Source organism: Leptidea sinapis, chromosome 21, assembly GCF_905404315.1.
Source record: "Leptidea sinapis chromosome 21, ilLepSina1.1, whole genome shotgun sequence".
Lineage (NCBI taxonomy): Eukaryota > Metazoa > Arthropoda > Insecta > Lepidoptera > Pieridae > Leptidea > Leptidea sinapis.
This window is the reverse complement of record NC_066285.1, coordinates 2,108,906-2,124,018: the sequence shown is the minus strand read 5'-3', so window position 1 is coordinate 2,124,018 and position 15,113 is coordinate 2,108,906. Positions and strand designations below refer to the sequence as shown.

At 33.7% G+C, this 15,113-nt stretch overlaps 1 protein-coding gene across 4 annotated transcripts in view; it reads left to right on the top strand.

Moving 5' to 3' along the window:
- LOC126970595 (integrin beta-PS) overlaps positions 1-15,113 on the top strand; it is a 45,045-nt gene that overhangs the window by 7,964 nt on the left and 21,968 nt on the right. For all 4 annotated transcript variants that reach the window (XM_050816594.1, XM_050816593.1, XM_050816595.1 and 1 more), the window contains exons 2-4: positions 8,462-8,771; positions 11,730-11,894; positions 12,934-13,162. In XM_050816594.1, the coding sequence (XP_050672551.1) occupies positions 8,465-8,771; positions 11,730-11,894; positions 12,934-13,162 (701 nt within the window). In that variant the 5' untranslated portion in view covers positions 8,462-8,464. The remainder of the gene's footprint in view (positions 1-8,461; positions 8,772-11,729; positions 11,895-12,933; positions 13,163-15,113) is intronic.

The following is a 15,113-nucleotide window of genomic DNA, read 5'->3' as shown; positions in this document are numbered from 1 at the left end:
GCCGATATTAAAATCGCGAAACAAAAGTAACTGTTGATCGTAGATGGGTGAAAATTTGAAGTTGTATGTATTTTTTAATGCTGACTCATAATCAAACAGATTTAAAAAAAAATGACAAAAAAATTAAAAAAAAAATCTTGTGTACATGTGTAACATTTAGGGGGATGAAAAATAGATGTTGTCCGATATGCACTCAAAATTTCATGAGAATCGGTCTAGCCGTTTCGGAGGAGTTCAAAGTTTAACACGAGAATTTTATATATTAGATAATCGAAACATTATTTTCCTATATATTATACAAGTATTTGTAGGGCTGTAATACGTTTATCAATATCATAAAATATGTGAATTATAATTGTGTTGGTTAAGTAATGTTAGTTAGTCGTGATGAATCTCTGGAAGTAATGGACAAAGTTTAAAAATGTTTCACTATAAGCGATATACATTATTGCTGAGTGTATTAGGCTATATTTTATTGAGATTAAAATAAATTGTACGATGTTATAGTTCTAGCAAAAGAAAATGGAGAAAAATTCATTGTTTGGCCGTTTTACTAGGCTGGATAAAGGTTAAAGTTAATACGAATTTAAAGGCCTCTTGGATTCCTCTCCTATGGTGTTGCATAGACAGCGGTTACCATCACCATAAGAGGACCCAAGGGTGGTCTTCCTCTTATAGATAATCAAATATTTTTATTATGGATATACCTAATATCACTTATAGAAAGTGAAAAACTACAACCCACTCGAAAAAGTATGCCTCAGAAGAAGGAGTGCAAGAAACTCGGCGGGCTCCTTTTTCTGTATAAAATATGGTTACAATGTCAAAATCGTACAAAAAAAATACTATTTTATATTCTTGGATAATTTGAGTTTTAATAATTGTGATTATTTTAATTTAATGTAAGTCATTGCAAGTCCTATTATCAGTTCATATAAAAAGTAAAACCTGTATGCATATGAGTACGTAACTTTATAAAAACGGTAAACTTGAAACGGGCACAAGGTGAAGTTAATGCTTATTGATGACGCAATGTGACACAGTGCAAGAAACAAAGTTGAGAAATAAGTTTTTATTTTATGTGCGTACTAGCCGACCCGGCAAGCGTTGTTTTGCCATTTAAATTATTTTTTGAGTTAGACCGTTTCTTAGGCAACATTAGTTTTCTAAAATAAACGTAGCCTAAATTACTCCTTATTACATCAGCTACCTGTTAATAAAAGTCCTGTCAAAATCGGTCCAGCCATTTCAGAGATACGCCGGAACAAACAGACAGACAGAAATGATAAAAAATGTTATTTTGGTGTATGTACCGTATATATTCATATACAGGGTGGACCAAAAGTCCGTTTATAATTGGAATGATGATTAAAAAAAAACTAATTACAGTAGATCAAAATTGTTTATTGTTTTCGATAGTAAACAAAAGGGGAATTTATTTCTTAAAAATCACATCATCCACATGCAATCCTTCAATATTCTGGCATTGCTGCAATCTAGAGCGGAAATTTTCGATGACAGCTTTACATGTTTCTGTTGAGATGTTTTGGATTTCTGTGCGAATACGATCCTTTAATTCGTCAAGAGTTACTGGGTTGGTTGGCTGGAATGCAGGGGTTTTTGATCACCATGATATAGTGTCACTCCAATAACGACAATTTTGTCTATTAACATGCCCATTTAGGTGGAAATGTGCCTCGTTGAGAAAAAAATGTTTGTAAAACTTGTGAATCGCTCTACCATTTTGTTCGCAAACTGCAACCTAGTGGCATGGTCCTGAGGCCTTCCAGCACCATTTGGATTTTATAGGGATGTAGACTTAAATCTTTCTTGAGGATGCGGTTTAATACATCATTATCTTGGCACGTTAAGGACAGCAGACCGCTTTCGAGTTGAAAGTCCAGGCTGGTCACGAACAGACGATTTTACTCGCTCCACGGTTTCGGGGTCCCTCGACGTACTAGGCCGGCCAGATCGAGGTAAATCCATTGTTGAACCCGTCTTCTCAAACTTGAGCACCCATTTTTTAATTAACACACCTGATGGAACTTAATTTTTGTGTCGTATCTTGTAATGATTGCAAAACTTTCGTTGAGCTAATGTCACAGAATCGTTGTTTCGATTATTACTCGCGTACACTAAACGCACATTGACAACCGATGAACGACGCCATTGTACTAAATTCCCATTGGCCGCTCTTGCAATGCGTAACCCCTCCATCCTCCTCCGCCGCCGCTGCTAGACGCGGCAACCAAATCAAATGTAAACGGACTTTTGGACCACCCTGTACATGTAGTAAAAAACGGTAATTTCAATATTACAAACAGACACTCCAATTTTATTTATAGGTATACTAGATATTGTATATAATTAGTGACTATCCCCAGCTATTCTTATCTTATCCCTATCGTGACGTCACTAAACCGGAACAACGGAAGACAGCGATGGTTTTCAAACCAGCAAACATGCTAAGTTGGGGCTACTTTGTTACGTATATAAATTACTAGCTGACCCGACAGACGTTGTTCTTTACATAATATATATATAAAATTCTAGTGTCAGTGTTACCAAACTCCTCCGAAACTGCTGAACCGTTTTGTACGAAATTTTTTGTGCATATCGGATGGGTCTGAGAATCGGCCAACATCTATTTTTTATAGCCCAAATATTTTTTGTTTATTAATTTGTTTGGCAATACAACGTTTCCTGGGTCAGATTGTAATATATAAAATACTGTTTTTTATGAATCTGTCAATAATATTTCATAACATCAAGATTGATTACGTAAATAAATGTGCAGAACTGTCATACCGTGCGTCAATAAATTCACTCATAGAAAATATATTATATCCATACAAAACAAATGTTGGAAATAAAAATAATTATGGGTCCCAAATCGAAATAAGAACTATCATCTCTCTCAAGTTGGGCCAAACTGCACTCCATGAAGTAATCCCCATTAAAATCCGTTAATTAGTTTAGGAGTAATTTATATATATATTACGACTAGCTGACCCGGCGAACGTTGTTTTGCCATATAAAGTATAATTCTCGCGATAGTTTTATAAGTAATAAAATATTGCCTATATTATAGCCTGTACATCATTTTGTTCTATTGTCAATAGTTTTTGCAGCGCACGCAAAAATAGGTTTTAGATTTTACACCTTGTGTTACAAAATAGCAATTTTATTACGGATCCCTAATTTTGAAAAAAAAACATAGCCTATAGCCTTCCTCGATAAATGGACTACCCAACACTGAAAGAATCATTCAAATCGGACCAGTAGTACCAGAGATTAGCGCGTTCAAACAAACAAACAAACAAACACTGCAGCTTTATAATATTAGTATAGATATAAAGATATTTGACAGCTTTTTTGTTTTCCTCTGTTTTAATGTTGTAATAGTTAAGTCTTTAATTTGTATCTATATTCTTACTAGATATGTATATACTTAATTAATACCATACTTCTTTCATTAATACTATAATTCTTTTTTTCAATGAGTTTTACGGAATATGGTAGAATTTTGTGGATGTAATTTAAGAGTCTCGACAAATATATCTAATTATGTAAATATATTTATTTCATAAAATGGATAAAATTACATATATTTAAATTCGATTAATTCAGTTTAAGTACAAATTTCAGTCATCGTTACTTATACGTGTTCGAAAGTGAGTTAATTTTTTGATTGGTTGTCACGCTTCACGCCTCAACTACTAAACCGATCATTATCAAAATTTGCACACACGTTGTCAGTGGTACATAAAAGGACATAGATTTGAAATGTTTAATAGTTGGCGATATCATGTTTTGGGGTCTACCACGTAATGTACATATTATACGAATTACGGCGACAGAATGCGATGGAAGGGAATAACTTCCAAGGTTAGATAACGTTTCTGAGGGGTGGCTGAGATTCAAAATTTTTATTGACAGTTTTGAAATTGTGATTTTCTTTTATGAATTCTGAATGAAGTGCGATTAACATGTGGGTAACGAGAACGAAGTCGCGGGCTAAAACTAACTCGTTGTCTTGACTGACCGAATCACAAACGCACAGTCTGAACCACTCAGCCTTAGACCATTTATGCGTCTAGACAGACAGTGACAGCTGCGACAACGTCAAAAAAGTTGACGTTGACAGCTTGATTTTTTTAGCTTCTGATACAAATAGCTTTAAGGGTAAATGTATACACTTTTATAATAAAATCCCAGCCACTTTTCAGGCATTATCTATAAATAAATTTAAATGTTCTATTAATGGCTCTGTTGTAAATTCTACTACTCCACAGCTGAATATCTAAGTGATCCGAGAACTTGGGACTAGATTATGATTATTTTATGGAAATAAAAATGACAGTACAATTGTATATTTTAATAAAAGAGCGCAAAAAGAAAAGAATTCTGGGAGAGTTTCTTGCGCCGCTTCTTCTTTCTGAGAGCGCTATTTGTTTCCGAAGCGGACATGATATCAAAAAGAATTCTCAAGGAATGAATTTTGAGAAAATAACTACCTTTTATGCCTTTTAAAATAAAATTAAAAATCAAAACCCCTTAGATTAAATGCTACAGTAAAAAGAACATTTCATATTAAATGTTTTCTAAAATCTTAGAGAAAATAACTGCTTTTTATGCCTTATAACCTCTGTTTTTGAGCAATACACGCACTCTCTCTAACACAATGTGAAATACAAATCGCGTTTATAAAAGGTTACTTATCAAGCACACTAAAATAATAAACCTGGCCTGTTTTCATCGGTTGTCTAGCAGCAAGCTCTATCTAGACGTATAAATTATCTAAGCACAAACCTACCTCCAAACATGATATTTTACTAACATAAGGGGATAAAACAAGAGTTGGGCGGTAAAAAAGAAACAAATTTGGGAGTAGCGTAGAAGTCACTTATAGGTTAGTAAATATCTATTACTTTTTTGTACCTTTTCTTAGAGATACAATCTAGCAATATCTGCTGAACTTATCACGATGGTTCTGAGCCATTCCATGCTATTTTTACACGCTTTTTATTACCTTCACCTGTATGTATGATTGTTTGTAACCGACTCATTTGGGCTCGATTTTGACCCATTTTAAACGGCCAGATTAAGTTCAAACTTCGTAGATTTATAGAGGACCGATGACAACAAACTAATTTGTTAAAATTATTCCATTTTTCAATGTGCAAAATAAGATTTTGTTCATTTATATATGTTTCATCTATCGTTGAATTCAACCATTATGTGTAACCGATTTATCTAATATTAGGAAATTTTCGAACACCACAGAGAATTTTTAATTTAACAATGCAAATAATCGTTTAATAAAACTAAAAAAAACACGCTTTTATAAATAAGCCAAACTAAAATTTAGGAAATGCTTTCTATTTTTTTTTTCGGTTTTCTTTAAAAAGTGTGTTTATTAATTTTTTTTAACTACTTTTTATTTTTCTCGATTCACTACTATGAGATTCAGCCCCACATCGAAGTTTTTATCTAGTCGATACATAATAATAATAATATAAGCGTATTTATTCAAGAGTATAGATTACACATTTTAATGTCTTAGTAACTTAATAATATACCTCAAACTAACTAATGTTATTACTTAAATTATAATCTTGACCCCATCCGGGTATATGCCTCCTCCATCTTCTTCCACAACTCTCTATTTTTTTGCTTTCTCCAGACAGTTTTTACCCGCCACTGCAAGAAGGTCATCACTCCACCACATTTTGGGTCTACTTCGGCATCTGTTACCTGAGGGGCCAATCTATCTTGTCGCTTTTAAAGTACATATTTGGATTGAACTGAAGGATCCTTTTAATATTTCTTTTGTGACCAGATCTTGTTCCAAGAGTTTTTGATCCTTCTTTCTACTTTTTCTTTGTTACTATTAGACTTAAAAGATATTTGCTTCCCAAGATATACATACTCTTCTGCATATTGTACTAGTCGATACAAAATATAATGAAATTTGTCAAAGAGCATGGCGTTGCCGCGGCCCACGGTTGTATTTTATGAGGGAGTCGTAAGCGTGATACTGCGACCTCGTTATCTACGGAGTCGGCGGTCACACCTACGCCCGTTCTCGCCCGCGCCCAATCCGCCCACAGGTGCAACTCAGCTAAAGCGTACCATTGATTACAGAAGGAATTTGAAACGAACACAATCACATATTCACTGCTATCGTTGCAAAGTTATACTGTGACACATCTCTTAAGGATAAGCAGCGGTGTTATTCTCGTAATTCAAAATTGTTGACGTTAAGTTCCGACCCTATCCACTTTTTGCTCTAGATTCGTATTCTCCAATAATTTCCCTAGAACTTTAACTGAACTATAGCTAAATCAGGAGCCCTATTACCCAAATCGAAATACGAAGTTTCGGTTGACAAATCGTACATTTTCCTATTACGAAAGTTTTTCGGATCCGAAGTTCGCGATAAGACATTTTGTTTTTCGTTCACCTTCACTTCAATCCCAGATTCACTTGACATTTACTTTTTCGTTGTTTGAGAATGAGAATGGCTTCGAAACTAATCCGTCCGCACTATTCGGATCCGAAGTAGTTTGGTAATAGAATTTAATTTGAAGTTCGTCGTTCTTTCGTTTCGGACGATACTTCGGCTTTTGATTTTGGTAATAGAACTCCAGAGCCGCACATCAACGGCAAGCTCGCTCGAAGGTAGAAGGAAAGAAGAAAGAAAGAAAAATTTTATTTAGTCACTACAATACAATAAACCTTAAAACAAATTAATCCTCATAATTACACTGATAAGTAAAAAAAATTATATACTAAATATAGTGTCACGTGTGACCAAATATACATCTTCCACTCAGCATCATGCTGCAGCAAGCTGCAGCGCGGGTTTTCAGTGGGAGCCTTAACAAGTGAAGTCACAGACAATGAGGTATTTACCTACTTCAGTATATTATAAAATAAAATACGCAGATAAGGATTAAACAAAAAAAAAGGATTAACAATATCAGAAAACTTAGACGGGACATAAAATAAAATAAAAAACATGATAAGAGGTATAACGGAATTATTAAGACAATAATTGTAAAAAATAATAATTGCAAGATAATATGCGGCAAACAATATTTAATATTTCTACTACAATTACAAAGGTTTTCTGTTCTCGACTAAATTTATTTTTTCGAAAACCCAACAATCGCGCACTAATACATAAATAACATACAAAAAATAAAAAAACATATATCTAAGTGTACAGATAACATACAGGGTTACACATCATTCATTAGCTCTTCCTTACCATATTGTACAACTTGGGTTACAATAGTTTAATGTGTTAGTTAAGATTCTCAAAATTTGTTATATTTAAAATTTACTCCAATACAAAACAACAGTATTTACTTCTGATGAATTTTAGTACATTTATTTATAAATTTTGTAAGCCCATCTGCACCAATGTCAAAGTCAAGTATTTTTCTCTTGACAATCGCTCGATTGGAGAATTCTTAGCGAGGTTTGTATTAACTTTCACTTGTGCAAAAAATGAACGTTGGCATCGATGGGCACAAAAATAAATGATGTTTTATGAAGTAAACTCAACCAAACGTCAAAATTTTGCAGAATACCTTCTCATCTCCCAACAACTGACGTTCGATCTTGTTACAAAAGAAGACACATCATACGATTTCCCTAAAACGAAACATACCTTCATCACAATTGGAAATGAACCATCAATTTCTGTCTCAAGAATACGAAATTTAACTTTTCGACATAAGGTCGCTTTGATTCTATTCTCGTTTCGTAACGAGAGTAATACTACTGTTGGTTGGTGCAAAAAAGCAACTACTGATTTATTTTGATAATAAAAGAATGCTAACCAGGGTTTTTGTTCTAATAGTTTCATAGCTATTGCCTAATCCTAAACTATTGGTGCTCACCTCCAATCATAAATAAGTTTCCATAATTTTCCTAAGTTTTATAAAGCGCAAACAATTTTATTTGCCAAAGTGTACAAGTTCCAGCTCTGGAAAAACGTGTCTTACCGAGTTTTTACATTGTCATCCAGTTTCCCTGTCTCTTAATTAGTGGGAAGCTTCGTCTCTTTCTTTGGGTCAACCTGGCAACCCATTAACGCCCAACATACATTATCCAAGTATTTTAATTATTCTATAAAGCTTCCTTGTGCGGTGTTTCCAGAATGATACTACGTGGATCGTTTGATACGTATTCCATAAAAAATGGCAACTCTATGTAACTAACAAAACTACGTTTAACATTATTGGCTACTCCAATAAATACATTTTTATTTATTTCCGATACGACTCGAATCATTTGTTAGTTCTGTTACTTTTGTTTGAGAAAGTATATATATATATTTATTCATATTTATATTAATTGTTATAATTCTCCTTCTCTTTATTGCCATGGCAATGCTAAGGAATAATATTGGCTGAATATTAAATACATTATTTGTTTCCGATAGAAAATGAACGACTCGAAGATGGCCCGACAGAACATATTGCGAGTTTTCCTGTACTTCTGCATGCTTTCTCTGTCCTCGTGCCAGAGGGCAGAACAGTTGCTGGCACAGAACCCGTGCTCCAGCAAGACCACGTGTAGTGATTGTGCACGGACAGCTACCTGTGCCTGGTGCTTCGCCCCAGAGTTTAACGGACCACGATGCTTCAACCCTGCCATGGAAGGCGGCACCGGTGGCTGTGATGAAGCGTACATATTCAACCCTGACAATCAACAATCCATTGATCCGAGGTTCAACAGAGAATTAACGAGAGGTACACTCACTATCTATGTCTCTACTAATATTGAGTTCAACGGATTTGTTTGTTTAAACGAGGCTATCTCTTGCATTACGAGTCGAATGTGAAACGATTATTCATATCATATGGTACATAATAGTATTAAGGGTAAATGTATACACTTTTATAATAAAGTCCCAGCCACTGTTCAGGCATTATCTATAAATAAACTAGCTGACCCAGCAAACGTTGTATTGCCGATATTAAAATCACGATACAAAAGTAACTGTTGATCGTAGATGGGTGAAAATTTGAAGTTATATGTATTTTTAATGCTGACTCATAATCAAACAAATTAAAAAAATAAATAAAAAAAAAATTCGTGTGGACCACCCTTAACATTTAGGGGGATGAAAAATAGATGTCCGATTCTCAGACCTACCCAATATGCACTCAAAATTTCATGAGAATCGGTCAAGCCGTTTCGGAGGAGTTTAAAGTTTAACACCATGACACGAGAATTTTATATATTAGATTTAAATGTTTTATAAAAAAATGGCTTTGTCGTAAATCCTACTACTCCACAGCTGAATATCTAAGTGATCGGACAGCCTGGGACTAGATTATGATTATTTTATAGCAATAGCAATGACAGTACAATTTTGTATATTTTTATTAAAAAGGGAGAATTTCTTGCGCCGCATCTTTTCTCTCATAGCGCCATTTGTTTCCGAAGCGGTAGTAGTATCTAGTATATTAGAAATGACATCAAAAATAATTCTAAAGGAATCAATTTTGAGAAAATAAATGCCTTTATACCCATAGTCGTCAGGAAAGGTATATTAAGATTAGCCATCATGCAATGGTATTTGTAAAGAAAGATAAAAAGCGCTATCAGCTTTTTCAGATTGCACTGATCAAATAATTCGTCATCGGTGCATACAGTTACTATGTAACCACTAAGAAAATAAGGGGTTATCTATTATAAATAATCAACAATATCTTCCACTCGATTTCCTGAATTAATTCGTTAACGTAAGAAAGTTTTATTATATTTTACCTATCATGTTTTTCTGGTAGAGTCAGACATTACTTATACTATATTTAATGCTTATAAATACTACTAAATACACGCGTAATATAAATAAAGGTTCAAACCTAAGCGATTATCGATCTCTTACTATAAGACCGCCTCGTAGAAGTATTTCCTTCTATTTCTAGAATTAGAGGAGTTGCGTCGTGTTATACATTTTATTAGATTCAACAAGTAAGCTGAGTTAACTTTATCTATATATATAAAAATGAATTTCTGTTCTTTAGTCTCGCTATAACCGCTGGACCAATTTGGCAAATTTATTATTATTTGTGGAAGTCCAGAGAAGGTTTAAAAGGTGAATAAATAGGAAAATGCTGCTAAATTAAATAAAAACAACAAATTTGTTTTTCCTTTGATGTGCCCATACATAATTTCTATGAGAGAATTTATTGACGCACGGTTTGACAGTTCTGCTGTGAAACAATTTCATTACGACAGCAGGGTGCATATTTTACGAAGTAATTTTTGATGTTATGATATATTATTGACAAATTCATATAAAAACATTATTTTATTTATTATATACAGAACAACGTCTGTCGGGTCAGCTAGTCATTAATAATTTTAAATATAATAGCATTATTGGTTTAACTGGACTTAAATAGTATTCATTTCCTTTCATTGTTTTATACCAGGAGGTATGTTTCAATTGTTGTGTTCAAATGTTCATTCTTGTTAATGTTATGTATGTAGATGTCATACCAATATTGTTAACACCAGGATTTGACAAACTTGTAATACTTAGTACTCTGCCAAGTTGAGTTACTTAGTCTTGTGCGTTGTATATGCTTTTACAACAAGATCCCAGAAAATGTTTAAAAACAAATGTATAAGTGACTTTCTTAATGATACCACAGATTGGGAATGGAGCAACCGCCCTCTTGATATTCAATAATAAGTTTTATTGGAGGATACAATGACGTTCTGTACAAATGGATATATCATTCGCAGTCTGATATAGAACGGCAAAAGTGTGCTTAAAGACAATGTAAGCACACTTTTCTCCTTAGACGAGTGTCAACTGTGTGTCAATCAACAACCTAAGTGTGCTATAAAAAGTGTGCTTAAATAATAAATTAAAGACTCAAAAAAAAAGATGATGTGACTTATCATCGGTAAGGCTATTTTATTATATAAGATTGATATGCAAAAAGCGTAAGTAATTTAATAAAACGAATATTTTTTTCATTAAATATGGTACAATTATTGACAAGTCCCCAGACAAGACCCGTTTGTCAGAATGGGACAGATGAAAGGACACATCTTTAACCGACTTAAAAAAATAGGAGGTTCTCAATTCGTCTGTATTTTTTTATGTTCGTTTCCTTATAGGTGTCGACTGGGTGAAACGATTTTGATAATTCTTTTTTTATTTGAAAGCTGGTGCTTCCCGTGTGGTCCTATTGCAATTGGTCCAGATCTGATAATGGCAACCATGAGAAAACCATAAGTCTTAAACTTATAGCAACCCTCTTTGTCGTCTGGGTTTAAAAAATATCTAACCGCTAATCCACTGAGGTCACTGTCCAAATCGGGTTTTAAGTTCAAAATTTGCAGCTGGAACTGAAATAGTGTTTACATTGCTGCCTATTGACCAATAATATTTTAAACAACTGGAGTAAATGCAGAAATGTATAGACATAGCAGTCGAAGGTTATTATGGTGTCATTTGTGGCATGTGCCATATTTCGGCTTTGATTTTGTATGAGGTGCATTGTCTATATGTATAGAACGTCATTGATACTATACTATATATACATACTTTTATGAAAAAAGGAGACCGCTAAGTTTGTTGCGCCCGTTCTTCTTAAGTCTGAGGCATACTTCTTCGAATGGGTTTTGGACTGTCAAATTTTGATTAAAAATATTTGAATTTGTATTGCTTATATTGTCTACAGCAAAAGGCCGGATGGCAATGGGCATGGAGTCATCGTACTACGAGGAATCAATGAGCAGCAGTAGCAGTGGTGTCCAGGGTGGCGGAGGTTACATGGCATCGGCCGCGGGTGGGGAGAACTTGGTGCAAATTAAACCACAACGCGTCAAGCTGCAATTGAGAATGAGTATGTATTGATAGCACTCTAATTTATGATTCATTGTTTGTTCTGAGTAATATATAGCGTTCTACAGATAATAAATTGAGCTGCGTGTTCGATGTCAAATGACCAATACATTGTAAGAATGTTCGTGCGTAAATATTTCGAATTATAAAGAACTAGCTTACCCGACAGACGCTGTTCTGTCAATAGAAAAAAAAAGATGTACCTAAGTATTCGTGAATAATGTAGACTAAAGCCATCGGAAATTAATAATTTTATAATATGTAGTAATAAACTGATAAGGATTAATATCGTATTTATTTAAACAGCTTTTTACATTACCTTGCCATCGCAGACTTTTATGTAGATTGTATGTGTATATAAGATACACAATTTTACCATACATTATTTTGTTATATATCAGAGGGTAAAAACAGCGTTAACGATGTAAGCTCCCAGACGGCTTATTAATTTCGACACCTCCAACAAATGTCGTTAATGTATACAAAATATATACAAAAAAGTTATATATTAAAACCTTCCTTGAGATTGCTATCCATTGGTGAAAATAGCATGACAATCGATGCCCTAGTTTATCGCGAACAGACAGACAGACAGACGCGGCGGTGAACTTTGTTTTATAATAGTAAGAGTAGCTACGGGTAAGGCGTATTAATTACAATCAGGTGAACATCTTGCTAGTCCCATAATTCTTATAATGTGTTAAGAAAATCAAAAGAATTAAAAAAAATATTAAATGACTATGAATAACTAAAACTATACTATATTATTCATACCACAGATTGGAAATCTCTTAAGCTATTTAATAATGAATTTTAATTGTACGATATTATATTGTGAAGAAATTTTATATATAAAAAAAAAATAAGTATCTGCTCTGGTCTGAGGCTTACATCTTCGAATGAGTGGTAGTTTTTGATTTTCAATATGTGATTTTAAATCGTATTTATGCATTCAATAAAATGTTTGAATTTGAATAAAAGTATAAGTAATGTATGAATTTTTAGCTGACACAAACTCATTTACTCTTGTTCTTTTACAGACCAAATGCAAAAGATGACATTCTCGTATGCGCAAGCGCAGGATTACCCCGTCGATCTATATTATCTCATGGACCTCAGCAGATCTATGAAGAACGACAAGGAGAAGTTGAGTACCCTGGGAAGTCTGTTATCCAGTACCATGAGGAATATCACCTCCAACTTCAGGATCGGTTTCGGCTCATTTGTCGATAAGCTTGTCATGCCTTACGTGTCGACGGTGCCCAAAAAGTAAGTTCAAGTTACAATAACTTATTAATAAACGCAGTGTTACGCAGTATTAAGTTACTCCCCAAGTTTAAAATTACTTCTCCCTGTCATGTAAGTCTGTAGTGGCAAAGGTAAGATAAAGACAAAAAGTTTAAACTTGGAATAACTTTTCTTCGCGTTTATTAAAACACACTATAATTTTAATTATTGAGTTGTGCTTTGATTGAACGACTGAATGAGAATAAATTAAGCTTTTATTACTGACCAAAGTATTTATGAATATAACAGAGGTAACGTCGACAACCACGCAAGTCCAACACAAAGTCAAAGTGAAATAAACTTTATTCAAATAGGTTGAAACTGAGTTCTTTTGAATCCACTTTACAAATATTTTGTTTAATACACAAATAAAATTTGAAAAACAAAATTTTTTGAACGATGCGGGATTCGAACCCACGACCTCCGGCGTTCCGTGCCGGTGCTCTAACCAACTGAGCTAACCGTTCGAGTACCGCCTCGCTATAAAATTCTGTTTGCTTTGTTCAACTCTTCAGGTTTCAATTTTATTTGTGTATTAATCCTAGAAGGTTATCACTTTAAAAACATAACATATTGTTTAGATTTACAAGAGCGACATCTCAAGTCAATTTCCTAATATGCAAATATTGGGGTTGAGCAGATTATCAGCTGTAAAGTAGATCATGTAGATGAAGCCACAACCTGAGAGTTGAACAAAGCAAACATAATTTTATAGCGAGGCGGTACTCGAACGGTTAGCTCAGTTGGTTAGAGCACCGGCACGGAACGCCGGAGGTCGTGGTTTCGAATCCCGCATCGTTCATAAAATTTTGTTTTTCAAATTTTATTTGTGTATTAATCCTAGAAGTGAGGGTTATCACTTTAAAAACATAACATATTATTTTCTTAAAATTACTGAATCTACTATATCTTAGGAAAAAGCTAGAGTCTATGAGAAGTACATGCAAGAAATTCAACCTTTAAATGTGTAGTTATCATATAATATGCTAACGTAAAATATTAGTTTGTAAGGTTTTGGATATACAAAGTTTAAAAAGCGTTTAAAATATCATTATGTTGTGTTTGTTCTATACTAAATACAAGTGCTGACACGGCAAACGTTGTGTTGCCATATAAATTACTAGCTGACCCAGCAAACTTTGTATTGCCGATATTAAAATCGCGATACAAAAGTAACTGTTGATCGTAGATGGGTGAAAATTTGAAGTTGTATGTAATTTTTAATGCTGACTCGTAAACAAACAAATTTAAAAAAAATGTAAAAAAAATAATAAAATTATTTCGTGTGGACCACCCTTATCATTTAGGGGGATGAAAAATAGATGTTGTCCGATTCTCAGACCTACCCAATATGCACTCAAAATTTCATGAGAATCGGTCAAGCCGTTTCGGAGGAGTTCAATATTTTTAGCACCTAGACACGAGAATTTTATATATTAGAATTAGAATATACCCCGCACATACTCGTTGTATGTATTGTAATATGTAACAAAATGTCATTAATTGAATTATTTCTATTGCGAATAAAAAATATAGGTTCCGGATAAGTAATCATGAATAAACATACACTATAAACATTAACAAAACCGATTCCGATCGGTTTAGTAGATTTTACAATACAACCGAATAAAAAACCGGTTTTCCATTTATCTTCTAATATATAAAATTCTCGTGTCGCGGTGTTTGTTACCAAACTCCTCCGAAACGGCTGAATGGATATATATGAAATTTTTTGTGCATATCGAACAGGTCTGAGAATCGGATTAATAAGTGTGACCCCACCCTTAAATAGTTTTTTTATTTATTCGACAATGTTTTTTATTTTTATCTTATTATAATGAAAAATTACGATTTTTATATTAGTCTGTTCCATCCACAGATCCATTCTAATACAATAATGGTAGTACGATAAATTTTGTGTATTTGGTAGGTC